Here is an 18,271-nt window from a genome sequence, read left to right on the forward strand (position 1 = left end):
CACAACTCTCCTCAGTTTTCTTAGCTCGACCAGCATGCACTAATTTAGCATTAAAGAATTTTTCAGCTTATCCTTGCTTTAATCCTTTTTTTCTGTCTTCCCCTCTCCTCCTGCATAATCTGCACACACCCTTCCCTTTGTTAGCTCCTGGGTTGCCCAGTCTTTGCCAAAACACAGGATCGGGCTGCAGCTCTGTGTGCAGGGGGGACAAGGGCACGTGCAGGCGTGCATTTTCTGTAATATGTGTGTGTCTTGAGGTAAAGATGAATTCAACAGGCATGGTTAGAGGGATATGGGATGGAAAGACATGAGGGATCTATGTCCTATCCCACACAGGACCAAAATCTTGTTAGCAAGACCCATCTCATTTATGCAGTTATTCAGAACTAGAGGACATTGCCTCAAGCTGTAGCAAGGGAGGTTCAGGCTGCTCACAATTTGTTCATGGAAAGGATTGTTAAGCACTGGAATGAGCTGCCCAGGGAGGTGGTTGAGTCAACATCCCTGGAGGTGTTCAAGGAACAACTGGACATGGCATTCAGTGTTCTGGGCTGGGTGACAAGGTGGGGATTGGGCACAGATTGGACTCAATGACCTTAGAAGTCTTTTCCAACCTAAATGGTTCTGTGATTCTGTGATACTCAAAGCAAAGAGGAGAGGAGAAACACCACTCATAAAAGGAGCTGTGGTAAATAGACTCTTATGGCAAAAACCTGGAAAACAGAGAAAGATTCTAGTGCCAGCTTTGTCCCTGCCAGGTACTGCTGCTGCTGCTCAACTCCCCACGCTTGCTACACTCCTGCTCTTTCTTCATGACCCAAAATAATGCCCTGCCCAGGCCTGTAATGCCACAGATTTGAGGACCCACCTCATCAGGTGTTGGCATGACAGACAAAGCTGGTACCTTCTTCCAACTGATGGAATTTGGGAAGGGGGGTCTTTTCCTGAGCCCCTACACCTGTGTTATAATGGAGGTGTCTATGAATTCGTGTTGCTCTATGTTCCCTTCAGAGTCAGGGGGAGAGAAACAGCCATTTCTGGGTGATTTCATCTCATCTGAAGTAGACATACAGCACAAAGCACATGAATCATGTCCTGGTGGTGCTCATTTTTCTCTATTGACAGCAGAGGCCAGCCCGAGGCGAGACAGATGCCTCACCCCTGTCACAGCATCACACAGCAAACACAGCTGCATCCCTGGAAGGGACAAAGCTCTGATTCCTGCAAGAAGGAGTTCCTTCCTCCTGGGCAGCCCTGCTGGTGGCAGTCCCCAGGCCAAGGATGAGCTGCTATTCCCAAGTCCATTTCTTCTGGAAAGACAGAAAAGAAAGATGAGAGATTATTCTGCTCATCCCTTTGGCACTTTAGGGCTGTTCACTAGCCCATGGCTGTAGGGTTATGGCACATCACTTGCCCTATAAGCTGAGCAGCACAGCAGTTCTTGATGACCTCCCGTTGCCATCTGTTGCCAACCCATCTTCTTATTTCCTTGTTCCAGGCATGAATTCAGCAAGTACCAGGCACGGATTTAGGCACTGTCCAGCAGAAGTGAAGAAAAAAAGGATCTTTTCCTTAAATGTAAATTAGGATTTAATAACTAATGGCACAATAATCAGTCTCTTGTATGTGATACTCAAGAGGAAGCTCACTGATAGCTTCTCTCTGCAGCTATGCCTGTCCTTAGACAAGGGGAATGATTAGACATGGGAAATTACCTTACTGACAGAGAAGGAAAGTGACAGCTGGAATATCACATTTTTTAATTAGCCAAAAGCTAATATTTAATTATGCTTTTGATTCATTGGGTGTTTTTTACACAGATAATTTGGCCATTTGGCTCATGAAATTATATTTTTTAAAAAATATTAATTTACTTAAATTTCTGATTCCCTGAATCCAATGTGAAAATCTTCACAAGGAACAATTGAAAAAGTAAAGACTCTGTAGGCTGCTTAAGCTTTCTGATTATGAGAAGAGAAATCAAATAAAGATTTCAAATGTATTTGATAGACAATTAGCCTTTTACTGAGTTGAGTAGTTTATTGTAGCAATGAGACAAATAAAAGTTTAGGAAATGCTGTCAATACCTGACCACAGTGACAACGAGGTGGCTTTGGCAGCGTCCAACAAACACATCAGAGCCTCAGGGGCAGGCAGGTGACTGCTCCTGGCTCCCTGACTCCCTGAGTTGTGATGTCCTCATTTCACCGTGTACCAACACAGAATGTAAAAAAGCAAGTGGAAGAGAAGTTTGTGGAGCAAAAAACCCCCTTTTTTTGAGTATTTTCGGAGGGTTCAGGGCTCTGCTTTGGGCTGGTATTTAGGTGCTCAGAGAGACAGGTAGGATCATTCCCACAGACATCTTTATCCCTGCCTTTTTCGGCTGTGATTCCCCCAGGAGCTTAAGTGCATGTGTAACTAGAGAGCTGCATGGCTCCTCATGCCTGTGACAGCACGGCCCCAGAGCTGCTGCCAGGGCACAGCCAAGGTGACCTGCAGGATGTGCAGCTCCCCTTGTCTGCCCAGCCTCTCCTTGCTCCGTGTCACCTCTCCAGAGAAGTAAAACTTATTGATTTCCCAACTCTCCGGCTATCTTATGTGCTGGGAAAGAATGCACGGCTTGAAGAGAGAACTGAAGTGCACGTAAGCATTGTAAAATCCATTGGAAGGAAGTGAGTTTCCAGGCTGCCCTGTTCTGAGCTAAAAATTCGGGAATTACTGAAGATTTTGGTTCAAACAGGTCTTGGAGCAGCTGATGCCGGTACAGGGAGCGCTATCTGGTGGCTCCAGCTGCACAGTGCAGGACTTTCTGACCCCACACCTTCCTGGATGGAGAGTTTTCCATGTCTAATCAAGGTGTTGGCAAGATTTATGGAGGCTCAGATGTAGTGTTATATTCATTCAGCCTCACATTTAAAAATAATTTCAAAGAAAAAAAGGTTTGCTTATGAAGCTGGAAGCTGAGAAGAAGGAATAATAAGCAGTGAAGTGGCTTTGAAGTCAGCCCACACACATGCATCCCCTTTTCTAATTAATCCATTAAATATTTTTTGGTTGACTGTGCACATCTGCTGTGGGACCCCACAGCTGTGCTGACTGTGCAACAACTCACCCAAACCGGGAGAGCCCTGAAGTGCAGAAAAAGAAGCTGAACTTGTCTTCTGTGAGTCAAATGGTGGTATAGGAAATGCCTCAAACACCTGACAGGACCAAGCCATCCTAAAATCATTTTGAGTCGTTTCTAATCCTGCCTAACCTGTGTTGTGTTGCTGCCAGTACAGGATCGTGGTGGGCTTAGAACAGGGCGTGTACAACACCAGCAACAACAGCTTCTATTTTCCTGAATTAAAACATCAATTATTGCTACAGTTTCTAGCCCAATTTCACATATATTTGACCATGCAAAGTTCAGGTGTCCCCCACATCAAGACAACTGGAGAGAGATGTGACCTACAGCACAAAAAGAACTTCATTTCCTCAGGGCAGACTTTTAACTGGGGCCATGTGACAGCAAAGTGGATGTGAGCTGGACAGATCCCAGTTTTTCACTGCAAGCTTTCTGACCAGAAGTTGCACACAGCCCTACATTTTTTGACTCTTTGGAAACTGAGTCCTTAAAAGAACCAGTTAACTCTGGAAACAAATGGCTGATTGGTGTGTTTATACACCAAAAATGTTTAAATCCTACTCCTTTTCAGCAGCAGCACAGCCTGCATCTGCTCAGAAAGGAGAAACTGGGTTTGCAGCAGGCAGCTACACCAGCTTGATGCATTTGATGGCAGCTAAACAGGGATGTTATTGATTTGGGTCCCCAGAATGTGATGTCATTGGACAGCTCAGCTCCCATAAAAGTGTCCAAAATTGTTGGATTACCAACAGTAATATTTCTATTCCTGGATTTTTTCCACATTAGTACACTTGGAAGCTGATGCCAGCAGGTTTTTTATTACCAAGTCAATGATGAGGACTAACCACAGCCAGTGGTAGAGCCCTGCAATATCCTGTGCAGGGAATGTGGGCCTGGGGAGGGGGCTGGCTGATGTCTCAGCAGCTCGTGCCCATTTCCTGGCACCAGCTGCCTGACCCAAATCCCACAGTTCCTTTTTCCAGGCCATGCTGAGGGCACCCATGCACTCCTTAGGCTATAGGTCAACGTGTACTTAGGATGACCTGAAGTCCTACAGCATTTTCTTGCTGTTTGAGAAGAGGAAAGCAAGCAGCTAAGTTTGGGGAAGGCACATTGCTATGTTATTTGTGACTCTGACCCCTCTTGTTGCTGATTTGTGTAACTTGAGTGTCTCTAGACCCTTTAGTCTCTCACTCCAGTCTTTATTCCAGCACATGGCAGAGCCAGCTCCCTGCAGAGGGAACTTCTGCTCCTGTATTCATCCCCAGTTCCTTCTGTTCCTTTGGCACCTGGCTTGTCACAGGCTGGGGGACAGCAGGGCAGACATGGCATTCCCAGTGTTTCCCAGGCCTGTTTTGTTAAGACTGAGATCATGTCCTATTGCTTTCTCCTTCCTTTCCAGGTGTTGTTCCATCACAAATCTCCAATGACTAGGGCACTAAGGGAAATCCCTAGCATAGCCTAAATAATCCCAATTAGATAGGAGATGGCAAGTGCACAACCAAGGCTTGGCTTTATCCAGTCTTAAACTGCCTGTGCCCTTGGGAATGCATTCAACAGCTGTGTGTGGTTCTGGCTCCAGAGCACCACGATTTTCTCATACTCATGAAGCAAAAGCTTTTGGTTATTGACAGAAGCTGGAATAATAAACTGTGGAAAGGTGCAATTGTTAAAAAAAATCAGCTGAAGACTTGGGTCTCATCTCCTCAGTTCCAATAGGAACAGAACACTGTTTCCTAAGACCTTGGCCTTGATCACAGCGTGCATGGAGGGATTGGTAGGTAGCTCAAGTTTTTCTGGATCGTAGTGTCAGTCAGTTCCAGGGGGAAAAAAGTGAGTTTGATACAGGCAAAATGCCCTTTCTCAGTCACAGACATCCTGACACACAAAAATGGAGGAATTGCTTAAATCCCACTGATATCAAGATTCAGAGTGGGATAACTAGATACTTTTGAGTGTCTTATCCTCAGCCATATATTTCTCTGTCCCACTTGCTGCCTCTCTCTGAGAAGGGAATATGCATGAGGAGCCCATCAATGCTGTTTGGAAGGGAGGGAGGGATCCTCTGTGGAAAGGGCAGATCTGGCTTCTCTTGCTCTCATTTTCAGGGAGTTGGCAGAGTCTAGACTCCACACTGTGGTGGTAGGGGGGATTTTTAATGAAGTAGAAGGTAAAAAAACTAGATTCAGTAGATCTTCTCTCTTGTTTAATCTAGCTCAAAGACATCATCCTCTGTTTAATCATACCAAGGTTAGCTCTGTTGTGGACTGCACTGGCCACCCTCCCCCCCCACAGGTAGAAGAGGCTCCAATTTACATGACAAAACAAGAACAGCAGATTCCTTCAGAATGCACAATTGTAAAAATAAAGATTTTATTTGGAAAGCATCTTTGAGAAAATAGTTTAAAATACCACTTTTTTTTTTTTCCAGGTATGTTAAGTACATTTTGCATGAACAATCCCAGGATTCTATAGTACAAGCCTGCTGTACATGGTCTTTATTTAACACTATTTACAAGGACATCAGAAAGCTTTACTGGCAATGAGGATTTGCTATTCAAAGTAGATCCCTCAAAGAACAAATAAAAGAGTATTAACATAAGCAAGAGCACTCATTTGTATTTTCAACAGAGCTCCCTGGGGAACTTGTATTGACTGACAGAATACATTGTTGAGTGACTACTCAGTGAATGGAACACCAGAGCTAGCTATATTTAAAAGCCACATAATATATGTTTACCAAATACTAATCATGCTCTCTTTCCATCAGTGAGGTGGCCGTGACTCCCCACCTCAGACCTAAGCAGGACAGACAAATTGACACTACATGGAAGCAAAGGGAGAGCAAGGCATGCAAGACCCTGTTTCATAGGTCCCTGCTACTAAAATTAATACTCCAGACAGGGTCCTTGGCAGGGAGCTGTGCTATAGCACAGGGAAGGAGGGATAAAAAGAATGAACACTGGCTGCACATGGAGCAGAGCAGAGCTGCTTGTGCACCACCACTCTGCTGAGCTCCCACCCTGTGCTGCAGTTCTGGCACCATCTTACTCTAACCTGTTCCAAATAACCATAACATAATCCCCAAAACCCAGGGCTGCTCAGGGGGCATGAGCCAGGGCCTCAACATCACGGGGTACTCAGTGTCTCAACAGGAACTCCGAGTGTAGGCAGACTGACAAAATACACAGATACAGGGAGAGCTGGTTTGAAATGAAACCCATAAATCCTGCTGCAAGTATGTACAGCAGTAAACTGCCCTTTGTCATCTGTTCAGCACATTCCAAGCAGGAAAAACTACACCCTAGGAGAAACAGACTGCAACTTCACCAGGACTGCAGCTAAGAGTGGTGGGAAAAGGTAAAGGTCGTTTCTTCTAATTGCTTAAGATATCTAAAGCAAGGTCTGCTCCAATGCCACAGGAGCTGCTTCTACTGGACTCTACTTTAGAATTACCAAGGGCAGGACAAAATTGCACTATATGGCACGTCCTTGCTCAGCCAACCATTTTTAACAGGCAAAAACAGGTGAGAAAAATACTTTTGGCTCAAATTAACCTATTGTTTCCCTTCCCCCATCCCATAATACATTAAGGCTATGCTGTGAAGCCACATCTGTGTTTAGCATGCTATGCTTTTGACCTATAAGCAGTTATTTCTTCATAGCCCAACAATTAAAGGAAACTCCAAATTCAGAAGCCTCCAAATCATATTTCTGGTCCACTGGACTTCTATAGCTAGCCCACATAACTGAGATGTATCCCATTTTTCTCCAAGCTCCTAACCAAGATGTATATGCTAGAACACTAGTTATCCTGGGCCCATTCTGCAGTCACAGGAGAGAAAGAGGCATCTTTATTTGGTGCTAAAAGTCTCAGGGGAGGTGAATCACCCTTGGCCAAGTACACAAAGCCCAACAGGATGACTCTGGGCTCAGCTGGGCATTCAGGTGACCTGACACAGCTACCAGGCTCAGCCACCCTGTTTTCAGTGTCACCTAAATACAAGACAGTATTGAGTAGTTTGGATCGTGTCTCTCTTAGATTTCCAGTGTTAGGAGGCATTGCAGTACCTATAGGGGATAGGCTGAAGAGAAGTTTCTCTGTTTCTCACTCTACCACGTGTACAATGTGAAAAATTCCATACCTGTTTAAAGGAAGATCCATTAGGTGTTGTTAGAAGCTGAGGAGTTTGATGATGGACATTGTGAAGGAGAGGGTAGAACTATCCCAAGTTAATATAAACAATTAACATTGAATTTTAAGACAAATATATTAATCTTCTGCCTTACCCAAAATACTTAAGTGAAACTGATGGCTTGTCCTACAAGTGCTTGTAGACAAACATTCCCATGAGTCCTGAGGGTTCAACCAAGTATTTACCTGATCTTCTCCTCACATAGATGTAAAACAGTATTGCCAAGAGAATCAGCACTAATGCAACTCCAAGTAAAACTCCAAGGACAATCACTGCTACTCTCCAGGAGGAATAGTTGTCAGTTGATGGCTGAACAGACAGAGCTGAAAATTCAAAACACATTTTAGAAATGTTAGCTCGAAACAGTAAAAAGTGGGTGTAAGAAATCCTGGAGCCCTAAGTGACAGCTGTGTTTTACTGCTTGGCAGCTTTGAAACTTTTGAATAATATTGAAAATGTTTTTGTATGTAGTGAAGATTTGTTAACTAGAAATCTTTTCTGAGGGTTCTTGTGATCTCTTGGTGACACCCATAACAGCTGCTCTGAGGATTTTCTTGATGGAATCTGAGAGTCTTTAGATCCTTTAGTGTGAAGAGGACCCATCCTTTGAATCTGGAATTGGGTATACGCAATCACTCTTTAAAATAGATCCATAATCTGTATGAAATCACTATGTGTTCAGTGAATGTTTAAGTAGGTTACTTGAACTATTTGAACTTCTTAAAAGAAAGAAGTTAATTTATCATCTTAAAAGCAGTAGATCTGACCCTTTAGTCCCCACACCATTACAGAGAAGCTGTTTCAGTATCACTTACGTTGCACTATTACTTTAGTTTGGTTCCCAAACTCGTTCCTTATAATTTTAGTCAGGCTGGTCCATATAAAATAAACATCCACAGGCTCTTCTTTTGGCAACAGGGAGAGAAAATCAACAACCACACTGCCAGGTCTGAACCCAAGCACGACGATATCGAAGCGGTCATTGTTCAGTTCAGCGCGCATGTCTCTAACAACCTGTGCAAGGTGAAATTGATATTTATTCCACTTGTCACTCAGCTGAGGCAGAGCAGGAATGCACACATCCTGCACACATCAGGATATTAATTTTCTTCACTTACTATTCTTCCAAGGTAATTGGTTTGAAACAACAAATAAAAAACTTATTGAAAGAGGATTCCGGAGCAACGCATTGTCTGTGGTTGAAAATGTGAAATCTAAGTTTGACTTCCAAAGCTCCAATCTGTTTAGCTAGTTATCAATGAATAATGCATTAAAACAAGTTGTCCTCCTCCACAAACCCATATGGGACCCCGACTGTACGAAACTTGGAATCTACAAAGAGCACCCAATATTTCTAAAGTTATGTTCAGTGTCCCCTAACTTTTTTTAACATGTGCAACTAAACTTCAAGCATGGTCCTTGAACTACCAGCACACACTAACTGCACAGAACTTGATGTTAGAGGTCTAAAACTTTTTTTTGCCACCAGATTTTCAAAGTCATGATGCTAGAGAATACCTATGCAAAGAGAGACAGGGGTGTGATTTGCCTCTCAATCATTCTGGCATAAACCGAGTGTAATCCCATGACACCAATCAAAATCAAATCAATTGCACTGATATCTCCAAAAGTAGAGTCTTGCTTAGTGCTTCCATAAGGATATAGAGCAAGAACAAGCAGTCCCCTTTTTTAGATAAGACTGGTTGATATGTTTTTGTCAGGACTGTTCTTTTCAGAAAATTAAGTGTTTGATTCAACCCACTAAGAGAAGTTATCTTCTCACTGTGGATAAATATGGTATTTTACCTGAAAAGTCTGAAAGATTGCTATTTTTCATAGATGATAACAGACCTTGTTCTGAGTCACTGCTCAGTTTTCTGCCTCCATCTTTTCTGTGAGATATATCCCAATGTCAGACTTTACATCACATTAAGTTCTTTGGCCAGAGACTTCAAAAATGCTTTTCTTTTCCTCACCTTGATGAGCAGTCTGGATAGGAAACCTGACTTATGCAGGTAAAACTGTAAAATTTCAAAGCTAGTACTACAAAGTGGTAGTACTGTGGAATATAAAAGAAGTAGTTCAACATTCAGATTGAAAAAATAAATCCAGTACATAAATTGTCTATATTTCCAATCATTTTAGTACAGCCTCTCTTTGATTTTGTCATTTTTTGAAGAAAAGGTGACACTTTGCACAAGGTAAAAGCTTCTTAAAAGCCAGTAAAGGGATTCCTGTTGCATTCAGTCAGGTTGGATGAAACCTTCTAAATTTACTAAAGTAAATTTTTTATCCATGAAGTGGAGACGTTAGCAGTCATAAGACAAGGTTACCTCCGAGTTGGCGTGGTGAGAACAAATTAATTACTGCTTTTGAAATCTGTGGTTTCTTAGCTAAAGGGTATGATCATCACACTAAAAATAGCTGTGTTAGTTATTTAAAGCAGTCTACCCCAATCTCCCAGTAATTTTACCTTTCCAACAGACTTATATACATCAGGATTCCTGAGAGGTGTTGAAATTATTAGTGCTTTTCTTGAACATGCTGTTAAAGAAGTGCCAGACTGCTGCTTCTGCCTGTCAGCTTTGCTAGCTCAAAGCTTCCACTTTCTCTCCTCATTTTCCCCCTGAGATGACCCCCTTGATACTTTGTCCAGTCCTGCAGCCACTTCCATGAAGTGAATTGCCAATGATCTGGACTCACAGTACACACTTGCAAAGTTTTCATGTTTCCAAGTCTGTGTTGAAATGCTGTTTTTGAGGAATATTCTTTTTTTGCCTCCACAGGCATCAGTTTAGCGAAGTGGGAGAAAGTAAGCAGAACAGGATGTTCCTTGAACTTACAAAAATAGAATTTTAAAGTGCCTTTCACTACATAACTTATATTTGAGGATGGCTTAGGGAATATAACCCTCCTCATTGAACAACAAACTGTCTGTCCTTGGCAGATTTTGTGCTCCCTATACTGTCTTTTCTTTTTCACCTGTCCCAGTCTTGATTTAACAATGAATGTAGGAGTCTGAGGCTGCTAATCACAAGCCTTTCTGTGGTTCATTCAAGTTGACAAAGAAGATTGCATCAACTTACATCTGTTGTGATCTTTCCAGACAATGTTTTGTAGTGTTCACTCTCAGAGTTGTAAAGTGTATTATTAAATATCTGGCTTTTTAAAACAACGCTGCAGGCAAATGCTTGGTTTTCTAGAAAAAAATTAAAAAAGAAGAAACAATGAGATGGTTCCCAGGATGTCACTCCATAATTGGTCTTTGGACTTTGTTATCTCATGTATTTATAATAAGAATTGATAAAACCAGAAACTAATCAAATAATGATAATAGAGTGTGTCATATGTGTCTAATGCCCTGGCTTTGGAACCTTCAGAGCTGAATCTCTCTAAGTTTGTCAGCCATCACAATGCTCACAACTTGCTCACCATTCCTGTATTATTCAGGGTGCATCCCACTCCACTAATTCAACAGCCACTCTCCCATTGATTCCAGCAGGAGCAACATCAGTCTGTTAGAATCTGCAAGGCTCTGAGTGTGTTTAAATCCTCCCGAGTAGGTGGATGAGCCCTGAGCCAAAAGAAGAAGGCTTTACATAGAAAAGTCCAGACTAAAATAGAGCTGGAAGCTGACACTGAAGTTTGATGGAGGCAGCTTCTTCACCAAAGCAGTGTGAACTTCAGATGCTGTGTGAACTGACATCATAAAGCAGATGGCAAAATACTCATGGAAGATACTATATTGTGAAATAATACCCCGTAGTTATGGATAAACAAATGTTAAGGTTCTATAAACTTACTGGAGCATGCCATGCCTTTTAACTCAGAGCAGCCAGTACTTTCTGCTAAACAAAACTCAGTCATTTCGAAACAGGAAGCAGAATCTGTAAAATAAATTTAAAAGTCAAGATAATCACTTCTGTGCATGCATTATTGCTGCTAATAAGAAAATTATGGAATAAGTGGAAGTCTTTAATTATGGCCAAGGAGTCACCTAAGCAGAAGTTCCTATGGCCCAGTGAGAACTTAGAATTGCAAGTTATAAAATTGGAGCATATCAAAAGAGAGGCAGGTGGTGGGTGGGTAGTTGGTATGTGAGAACTCACTGAAGTAGCATTGAGAACTCTGATTTCTTATGAGAGCTAAAGATATAGGTTGTGCTGCTACATGCTCGTACAACTCAGGTAAGATAGATGGAGCTTTCAGAAGTAAAAGTCACCTGCAATTTCTTTTGGAAAAAATATGCATCCTGGAGTCTCAAAACCTCAGTATGCTTGCCTGGACTGGCTAATCTGAATTATTTATAATGGGTCAAAACCCATTAAAGGGTGGTATAGCAGGTTTTATGTGGCTATATCTCCAGTTCTCCTCATAGAATTGAACATAATCTTTAACTTCACATGAAATATGGATGACTTGGTCTTTATTGCTCTTTTTAATTAGATTACAAACACTTTTCTGGTAGGGCAGATGGCTCCAGGTTACAAAAGGAAACCTTTTTTTTTTTTTTTTTTTAAATAGAGAAACTAATAAATGAAAGCCAGTGGACTGAAGAATTAAAAGATTTCAATGGAAATTATGATGAGAATTCCTTGGCTTTGTGGTCCTAAAGACTAAGACAGAGGATAAGTCCATTAAAAGGAACCCCCACAGTCAACTGCCAGAATAATTGCCCTAGAAGGGTTTTGAGAATAATCAGACAATCCACTAGAGAACTCAAGAAAGAATTGCAAATGTTTTAGAGGTCAAGAAATGCTGGAAGAAAGTTACAATTGCCAAAAGTCAAGTTAGATCTTTTAAGTTATATAAAAAGAAATTGTGAACACTTTCTCAGCCACTGGGAAAGAACGATAAAGTGCAGCACAGTTTTATGAAACGTGGATCAGGCCAAAATAACCCAGTGGTTTCCTTTGACAGGCTGATTTTTGATCTCTTCCAATGATAGAAAAGCAATATTATACTGTGCCAAGTGGCAATTCTTTTAGTGGAAAAATTTTTGTCTAAAGGAATTGGCTAAGGGGGAGATGCCAATGGGGAGCTTTAAAGGAGAAACTTTGCTGTAGAGGGATATTATGTGTCATGTCCCTTGAGAATCAGTTTTAGTACAGACACACAATTAAACAATTTGTTTTAATGTCTGTAACCTAGGATGAAATTAAAAAGGTAACAATGACAATTAAGGACTGCTTGCAACCACAAGAGCACGTAGAACCTAAACTTCACACTACCAGAGTATTTTCTGGTAAATTTACAACCAAAATATCCTGACTTCTGTACAGAATTATCTGGCTCAATAATAAAACATGATCAGAAACTTTACAGAGTGAGTTCTTACTCTTGCAAACTCCTCTTTAATCCACACAGTCCTATCCAAGTAAGGGGATGAGTCAAATAAATAAAAATGACTTGCAGGAATAAGAGTCTGTGAGATCCAATCCAGATCATATTGCAACAAGACTCTGTGAGTTTATAGTAATTGAAAAGAAATGCCAGGGTGATGGAGGAGGTACCTGTTTGGACAGTGACTGAAGTCTGATTCTTCTCAGCACAAGATGACACTGCCACAGAAATGATGTACACATGGCCAGGAAGCAGGTGTTTAAACACAGCTTTTGTCTCTTCTGTAGTTGTTTTGTGTATTTCCTGGCTTCCATCCCTGACAGAGATGTTGTAAAGGCTGCCTTTGCTGCCACTGGTCCAGCTGAGTTGTATTTCTTCTGCAGTGACGTTCTGAACTTCGACGGACACTGGCACTGCAAAGTGAGAAAGTTTCATACAGCTAAGAGCAGTTCATTTCACTTCTGCAATTCTACACATTTAATACTGAAGAAAAAATACAAATGAAAGCAATATAAACTCTTGTGTCTTTTGTTGGAGCTGATTTCAGTTTTTCACCTCATTCTCCCACCAGAGCAGAGGTGAACCCTTTGCTCTATAGACAGAAACCATACATTAATGGTTTGGAGCCATTTGTTTGATGGCTCCAAAACACAAATGGGTGACATTCTACTTGCTTCTAGCCTTTCTAATTGCAGGCAAGGTGTGGTAAATGGTCAGAATTGTACAATGTTGCTTTAAGACAATGGAGAATTGATGTGGCTGGTTGAGAAAAACATGAGCATTCTGAGGTGGACTGAGATTTGACTCATCCTGATATCCTCAGGAGGATGTATTATTAAAATACCACCAGGAAATCCTAAATTCAGAGCAGTAGAGAGGCATTTATTAAATGTGCTTCATAATAGGGTTAAGAAAAATCACCTATCACAGTGGTTTATGCCTGCAGGCAGGCACCCAGTGAACATTTACTGGGTCCAGGAGAGCTTTACCAAGGTGTAGAAACTGCCTCGATTGATATTTACATAATTATGTATTTCCAGTGATTTTATCAGTCTTTCCTTTCTGAAATTATGCTGCGGGATTTTACCTCACAGCTGATATGACCAATGAAGAAGAATATTGTGTCTGATTGGATAATTTTCATTCTACTATTCAGTATCAAATATTTACTTACTGCAAGGTGCTGACGTAAATGTGGTAGTGAAAATTGAATTAGATGTAGATCCTGTAAATCCAGTTGTCTTGGTGGTGTTGGTGTCTGGAGGGACTGGAGTTGTCTGTTCTGTGAAACAGAAATTTGGAGGCAGTGAGTAGAATTTATTTGAAAGTTCACCAAGTTTATGCTTTTTATTTTTGTAAGCAACTTTCAAAAAACAAGCCCAGGAAACATTCTTCTATTGTTTGCTGAAATATTTAACTGTGGTACCACATGACATCAAATCCCTCCAAGCCCAGTGTACATAATCATAATTAGATATTACCTAAAGAGGGCCAGGGGAGGGAAAAGACCGAACATGCAAATTTTTTAAGATTCAGCTTGGGCTTGGGTTTGGATTGGGTTTTTAAACTTATATAAAGCAATTACGTGAAGGTAGATCCTGCTGACAAACTCTCCCTGGAACCTGGGGACTCTTATCAGTGAATCCTTTGTTGCATCCACAGGAGTAAGTGGCTCCTTCAGCAGTGCAGGTTGCATTTTGGCCACAGTCATTTAAACCTGGCTGACAGCTATTCCTTGCTACAGTGGAGTTAAACAAAACAGGAGGAGAACAAAGATTTAAGTCAGTATTGGAAAAAGAGATAAACCAAATACCATTTGCCTTTCCCAACCAAATCCCATTTCACTGGATGTTACCATCAGTGAAAAACACACTTGAATTCACAGGGATGAACAAATTCATACCTTCTACAACAGTCTTTCTAAGATCAACATCAAATTCTGTACTGCTGTTAAGGGCCTCTGTAAAAGCACTTGAAACCTCTGGTTTTGTTATATTTTGTTCAACATCCAACACAATGTCAAAGAGCACAATCACACTTCCTTCCGTGATGCTGTTAATTACAATACGCATTTTTGTTCCATTTTTTAATTCTTGTAGCTTCTGTGGCAGATGTTTTGTTATCTGCAAAGTAAAAGGTTTAAGTTATTATCTTTTTTTTTTCTTTAATATATAGCAACATGCTGGCCATAATTCAATTAAAAGCCACTCTCATAACAGGGGAATATGTATAACTTCCAGACAGAATTTCCTTTAAATCAGGGCCTCAGAGGACAGCAACATAAATGAAAAGTAAGCACTTCTTCATTTCTAACCATCACACAATCTTTCCCACCCACATTTAAGCTATTCATATCCAGATCCTCATGATTATTTACACTAGGAACAGCTCAGCAGAAAATAAAATTTTAGTTTAGAATTTCTAAGCAAAGTACCTCCGTAATGAACTTATTTTCAAACTCCATAAATTCTCTACTTGATTTGTTCTGATATGCAGGCTTGAAATCTTCACTGGTAATCCTGGTGGTTCCACTGTAGATTTCAGCAGCTGTGGAGATATGAAAGATAGAATAACCAGAAAAAACGAAGTTATTGTTTAAAAATTATATTTCAGCTAAGTAAGGCTTGGGAAATAAAGTGTATGGAGCTGGGAGAGACTAGAACATTGAACTGCTGTGGTTCTAGCTCAGTAAAGCTTTGAATTTGGCAGGAGGACTAGCGGGGCTCTGGACCTTAGCCCCATGAAAATTTGCAGGCTGTCTTTAAATTTCTGAAAGTTTGGCCTCCTTTTGCTTACTCATTTCAGTATATGGCTTATTCATGTCCAGGTAGGTGCTCAGTGTAAAAGGGCTTCATGTTCAGGCCATGAATGTGTTAGTTTGCTAACAGAAAAAGAAAAAATTCCAGAGGAAATACCTGTCTGAACTGTCAAGGAGGTGCTGACATTCTTAGAGCAAGTTGAAACATCCACGGATATTTGGTATTGATAACCAGAAAGCAGATTTTCAAATACAGTACTTGTTCCATTTAGGATTTTCTTCTTCATGTCTCCCGATTTTCCCAGCAGTCGCACTGTGTAAGGACTGTCTCCTGTGCCACCTTGAGGCTCCCAGCTGAACTGTATCATTGTACTGGTCACTTCCTGCAGCTGGATGGACAAAGTGATAGGAGCTGAAAAGCAAAAAGGAAATTCTTGTGAAACATGTAGTTACAGTCTGTGTCTTTAAGGAATAAAGTATTAATGAAAAACTGACTGCCTAAGGGAAGAATTAAGTCTCTGCAATGTTTTTTAAAGATATGCAACATAGAACCATATCAGTGAGTCACAGAAGAGGTTGGAAGGAACATTAAAAATCATCCAGTTCCAACCCTTGCCATGGGAGGGACACCTTCAGGTTGCTCAGAGCCTCATCCTACCTGGCCTTGATCACTTCCAGAGATGGGGCATCCACAGCCTCTCTGGGCAACCTGTGCCAGGGCCTCCCCACCCTCACAGGGAAGAACTTCTTCCTATTATTTACTCTAACCCTACACTCTTTCAATTGGAAGCCATTCTCCTTTGTCCTGTCACTACATGTCCTTGTACAAAGTCCCCCTTGTAGGTCCTCTCTAGGTACTGGAAGGGGTTCTAAGGTCTCCCCAGAGCCTTTTCCAGGCTGAACAACACCAACTTTCAGCCTGTCTCCACTGCAGAGGTGAAAGCACCTTTGTGACCTCCTCTGGACCTCCTCCAGCAGCTCCACATCCTTCTCATGTTGGGGACCCCAGGGCTGGAGGCAGCTCTCCAGGTGGGGCCTCACCTGAGTGGGGCAGAGAGGCAGAATGCCCCCTTCCCTGCTGACCACGGTGCTTTTGGCTTTCTGGGCTGTGAGGGCACATGGCCAAGTGATGCCCCTTCTCACCCACCAACACCCCCAAGTGTTTCTCCTCAGAGCTGCTCTCAGTCCATTCGTGCCCAGCCTGTGTTTGTGCTTGGCACTGCCCTGATCCATGTGCAGGACCGTGCACTTGGCCTCGTTGGACTCCATGAGGTTCACACAGGGCCGCCTCTGAAGCCTGTCCAGGTCCCTCTGGATGCCATCCCTTCCCTCCAGAATGCCAACTGCACCACACAGTGTGGTGCCATCAGCCAATTTGCTGAGGGCACCCTCAATCCCGCTGTCCATGTCACCCACAAAGACATTAAACAGCGCCGATCCCAGTAGTGACCCCTGAGGAACCACTCGTCAGTCACCAGGCTGTCCTTGGCCATTGAGCCATTGTCAAAGACCAAGTTGCACCTTATTGTGCATGGGCACATCTCCTACTGCATTCCATGAACACTGTGACTCCAGATCAGGGAAAGGATTAATCCCTTGGACTTGTAGATCTTGAAGAATACTATTATGCACTAAAAATGGAAGTCATGCTGCCTTTTTTTTTTTGGGTGCAGAGTACAAAAAGACTGCATTCTCCTCTTTTCCATCTTTGCTTTACCTTTTTATCCATTAAAAAATGATGAAAGATTCATTACTGCATATTCTTTGAATATGGGCAGACAGCCCTTTGGCAAAAACTTAAATATACGCTAGAAAATAATTAGTATTGAAACAAATAAGAATCGAGTTAGCAAAAATAAATTCAACCCGATTGTCCCAATGAAGGAACTGCCTCTACTATTTCATAAAAGGAAATTTCAAGACTTAAATAAAAATCAATTAAACTTTCCACTGGCATAACTTGGCCTATGCAGCATAACTACATAGCATTTTGCCCCTGTGGCACTGCCTAAGACAAGGTGTGTCATTTCAAAAAGAACTGCAGACAGGAGCTGCAGCTTTTGAGAAAAGTATGTAGATGCAGGGATTCATATTCCTAGATTAAATTCCCAGCTTAAAAAAGACATTGTAAAAAGCTCAAATTCCAACCAAATATAACAATAATAAAAGAAAATTATACTCAACTCTTCCAAACACAGAGCAAAATAAATTTAGTATAACGTGTTAAAATACTCACAGCAAGTTCCAGTGAAAGAAGGATTAACAGATGTTGATAGACTGTGGTTTGTTGTGGATGGGCTTCCCAAGGTCGTGGAAGAGAGGGAATGGGAGGTCTTGGCAGTGGGCTCAGCTGTTGTTCTGTTCCCCTGGTTCATGGTGGAACTTTCCCCTTCTCCAGGAGGAGTCGTGGCACTGCTGCCTCCAGGGGCTGTGGTTATGGAAGACAAAGGGCTCCCCATGGGAGATGAAGTGGCCGTCACCTCCACTGTGGTGTGTCCCTGTGTGAGGAGCGTGGAGGTGTGTCGAGGTGCCGGTGTCTCTGTGCTGCTGCTCAGCGTGGGTGAATGGATGGACTCAGTGATACCTGAGGCAGGAGAGGTGATGGGGGCAGCAGCCACTGGATTAGTGCTGGCTGTGCTGAGAGCGGGGCTGGGTGTCACCTCCTCTGCTGTCACAGCACCTGACTCCACGCCTGTAACACCAGCACTGGAGAACACGAGTGCTGTGGGTGGGTGGGATGAGGCAGCCAAGGGGGTCTCAGTGGTGCCACTGGTGCTGCTTTGCTGTGGGCTGGGAGTCACAGCTGAGGAGCCCTCAGAAGGGGTGCCAGAGGTGGAAGCCACTGGG

At 42.2% G+C, this 18,271-nt stretch overlaps 1 protein-coding gene across 1 annotated transcript; it reads right to left on the bottom strand.

The window, feature by feature from the left end:
• Positions 1-5,486: 5,486 nt before the first annotated feature.
• On the bottom strand, positions 5,487-18,270 carry LOC104686364 (uromodulin-like 1). Its single transcript, XM_019282670.3, has 12 exons — positions 17,661-18,270; positions 15,582-15,836; positions 15,101-15,213; positions 14,570-14,789; positions 14,252-14,404; positions 13,841-13,948; positions 12,837-13,079; positions 11,127-11,210; positions 10,410-10,522; positions 8,139-8,337; positions 7,509-7,646; positions 5,487-7,272 (listed from the first exon to the last, which is right to left on the bottom strand). The coding sequence occupies exons 1-12, from the start codon at positions 17,881-17,883 to the stop codon at positions 7,241-7,243; spliced, it is 1,881 nt and encodes a 626-aa protein (XP_019138215.2). The 5' UTR covers positions 17,884-18,270; the 3' UTR covers positions 5,487-7,240.
• Position 18,271: the final 1 nt, after the last annotated feature.

The sequence above is a fragment of the Corvus cornix genome, chromosome 1, assembly GCF_000738735.6.
Source record: "Corvus cornix cornix isolate S_Up_H32 chromosome 1, ASM73873v5, whole genome shotgun sequence".
In the NCBI taxonomy this organism is placed as follows: domain Eukaryota; kingdom Metazoa; phylum Chordata; class Aves; order Passeriformes; family Corvidae; genus Corvus; species Corvus cornix.

What these genes read in the sequence shown, in the direction of transcription:
- LOC104686364 (XM_019282670.3), bottom strand. Translation starts at nt 17,883, where the DNA reads ATGGGGAGCCCTTTGTCTTCCATAACCACAGCCCCTGGAGGCAGCAGT. An exon ending in AAAATAAGTTCATTACGGAG is followed by an intron (nt 14,790 to 15,100) that starts GTACTTTGCTTA and finishes TTTACTTTGCAG; the next exon opens with ATAACAAAACATCTGCCACA. An exon ending in TTCAGTCACTGTCCAAACAG is followed by an intron (nt 11,211 to 12,836) that starts GTACCTCCTCCA and finishes TTTATTTTACAG; the next exon opens with ATTCTGCTTCCTGTTTCGAA.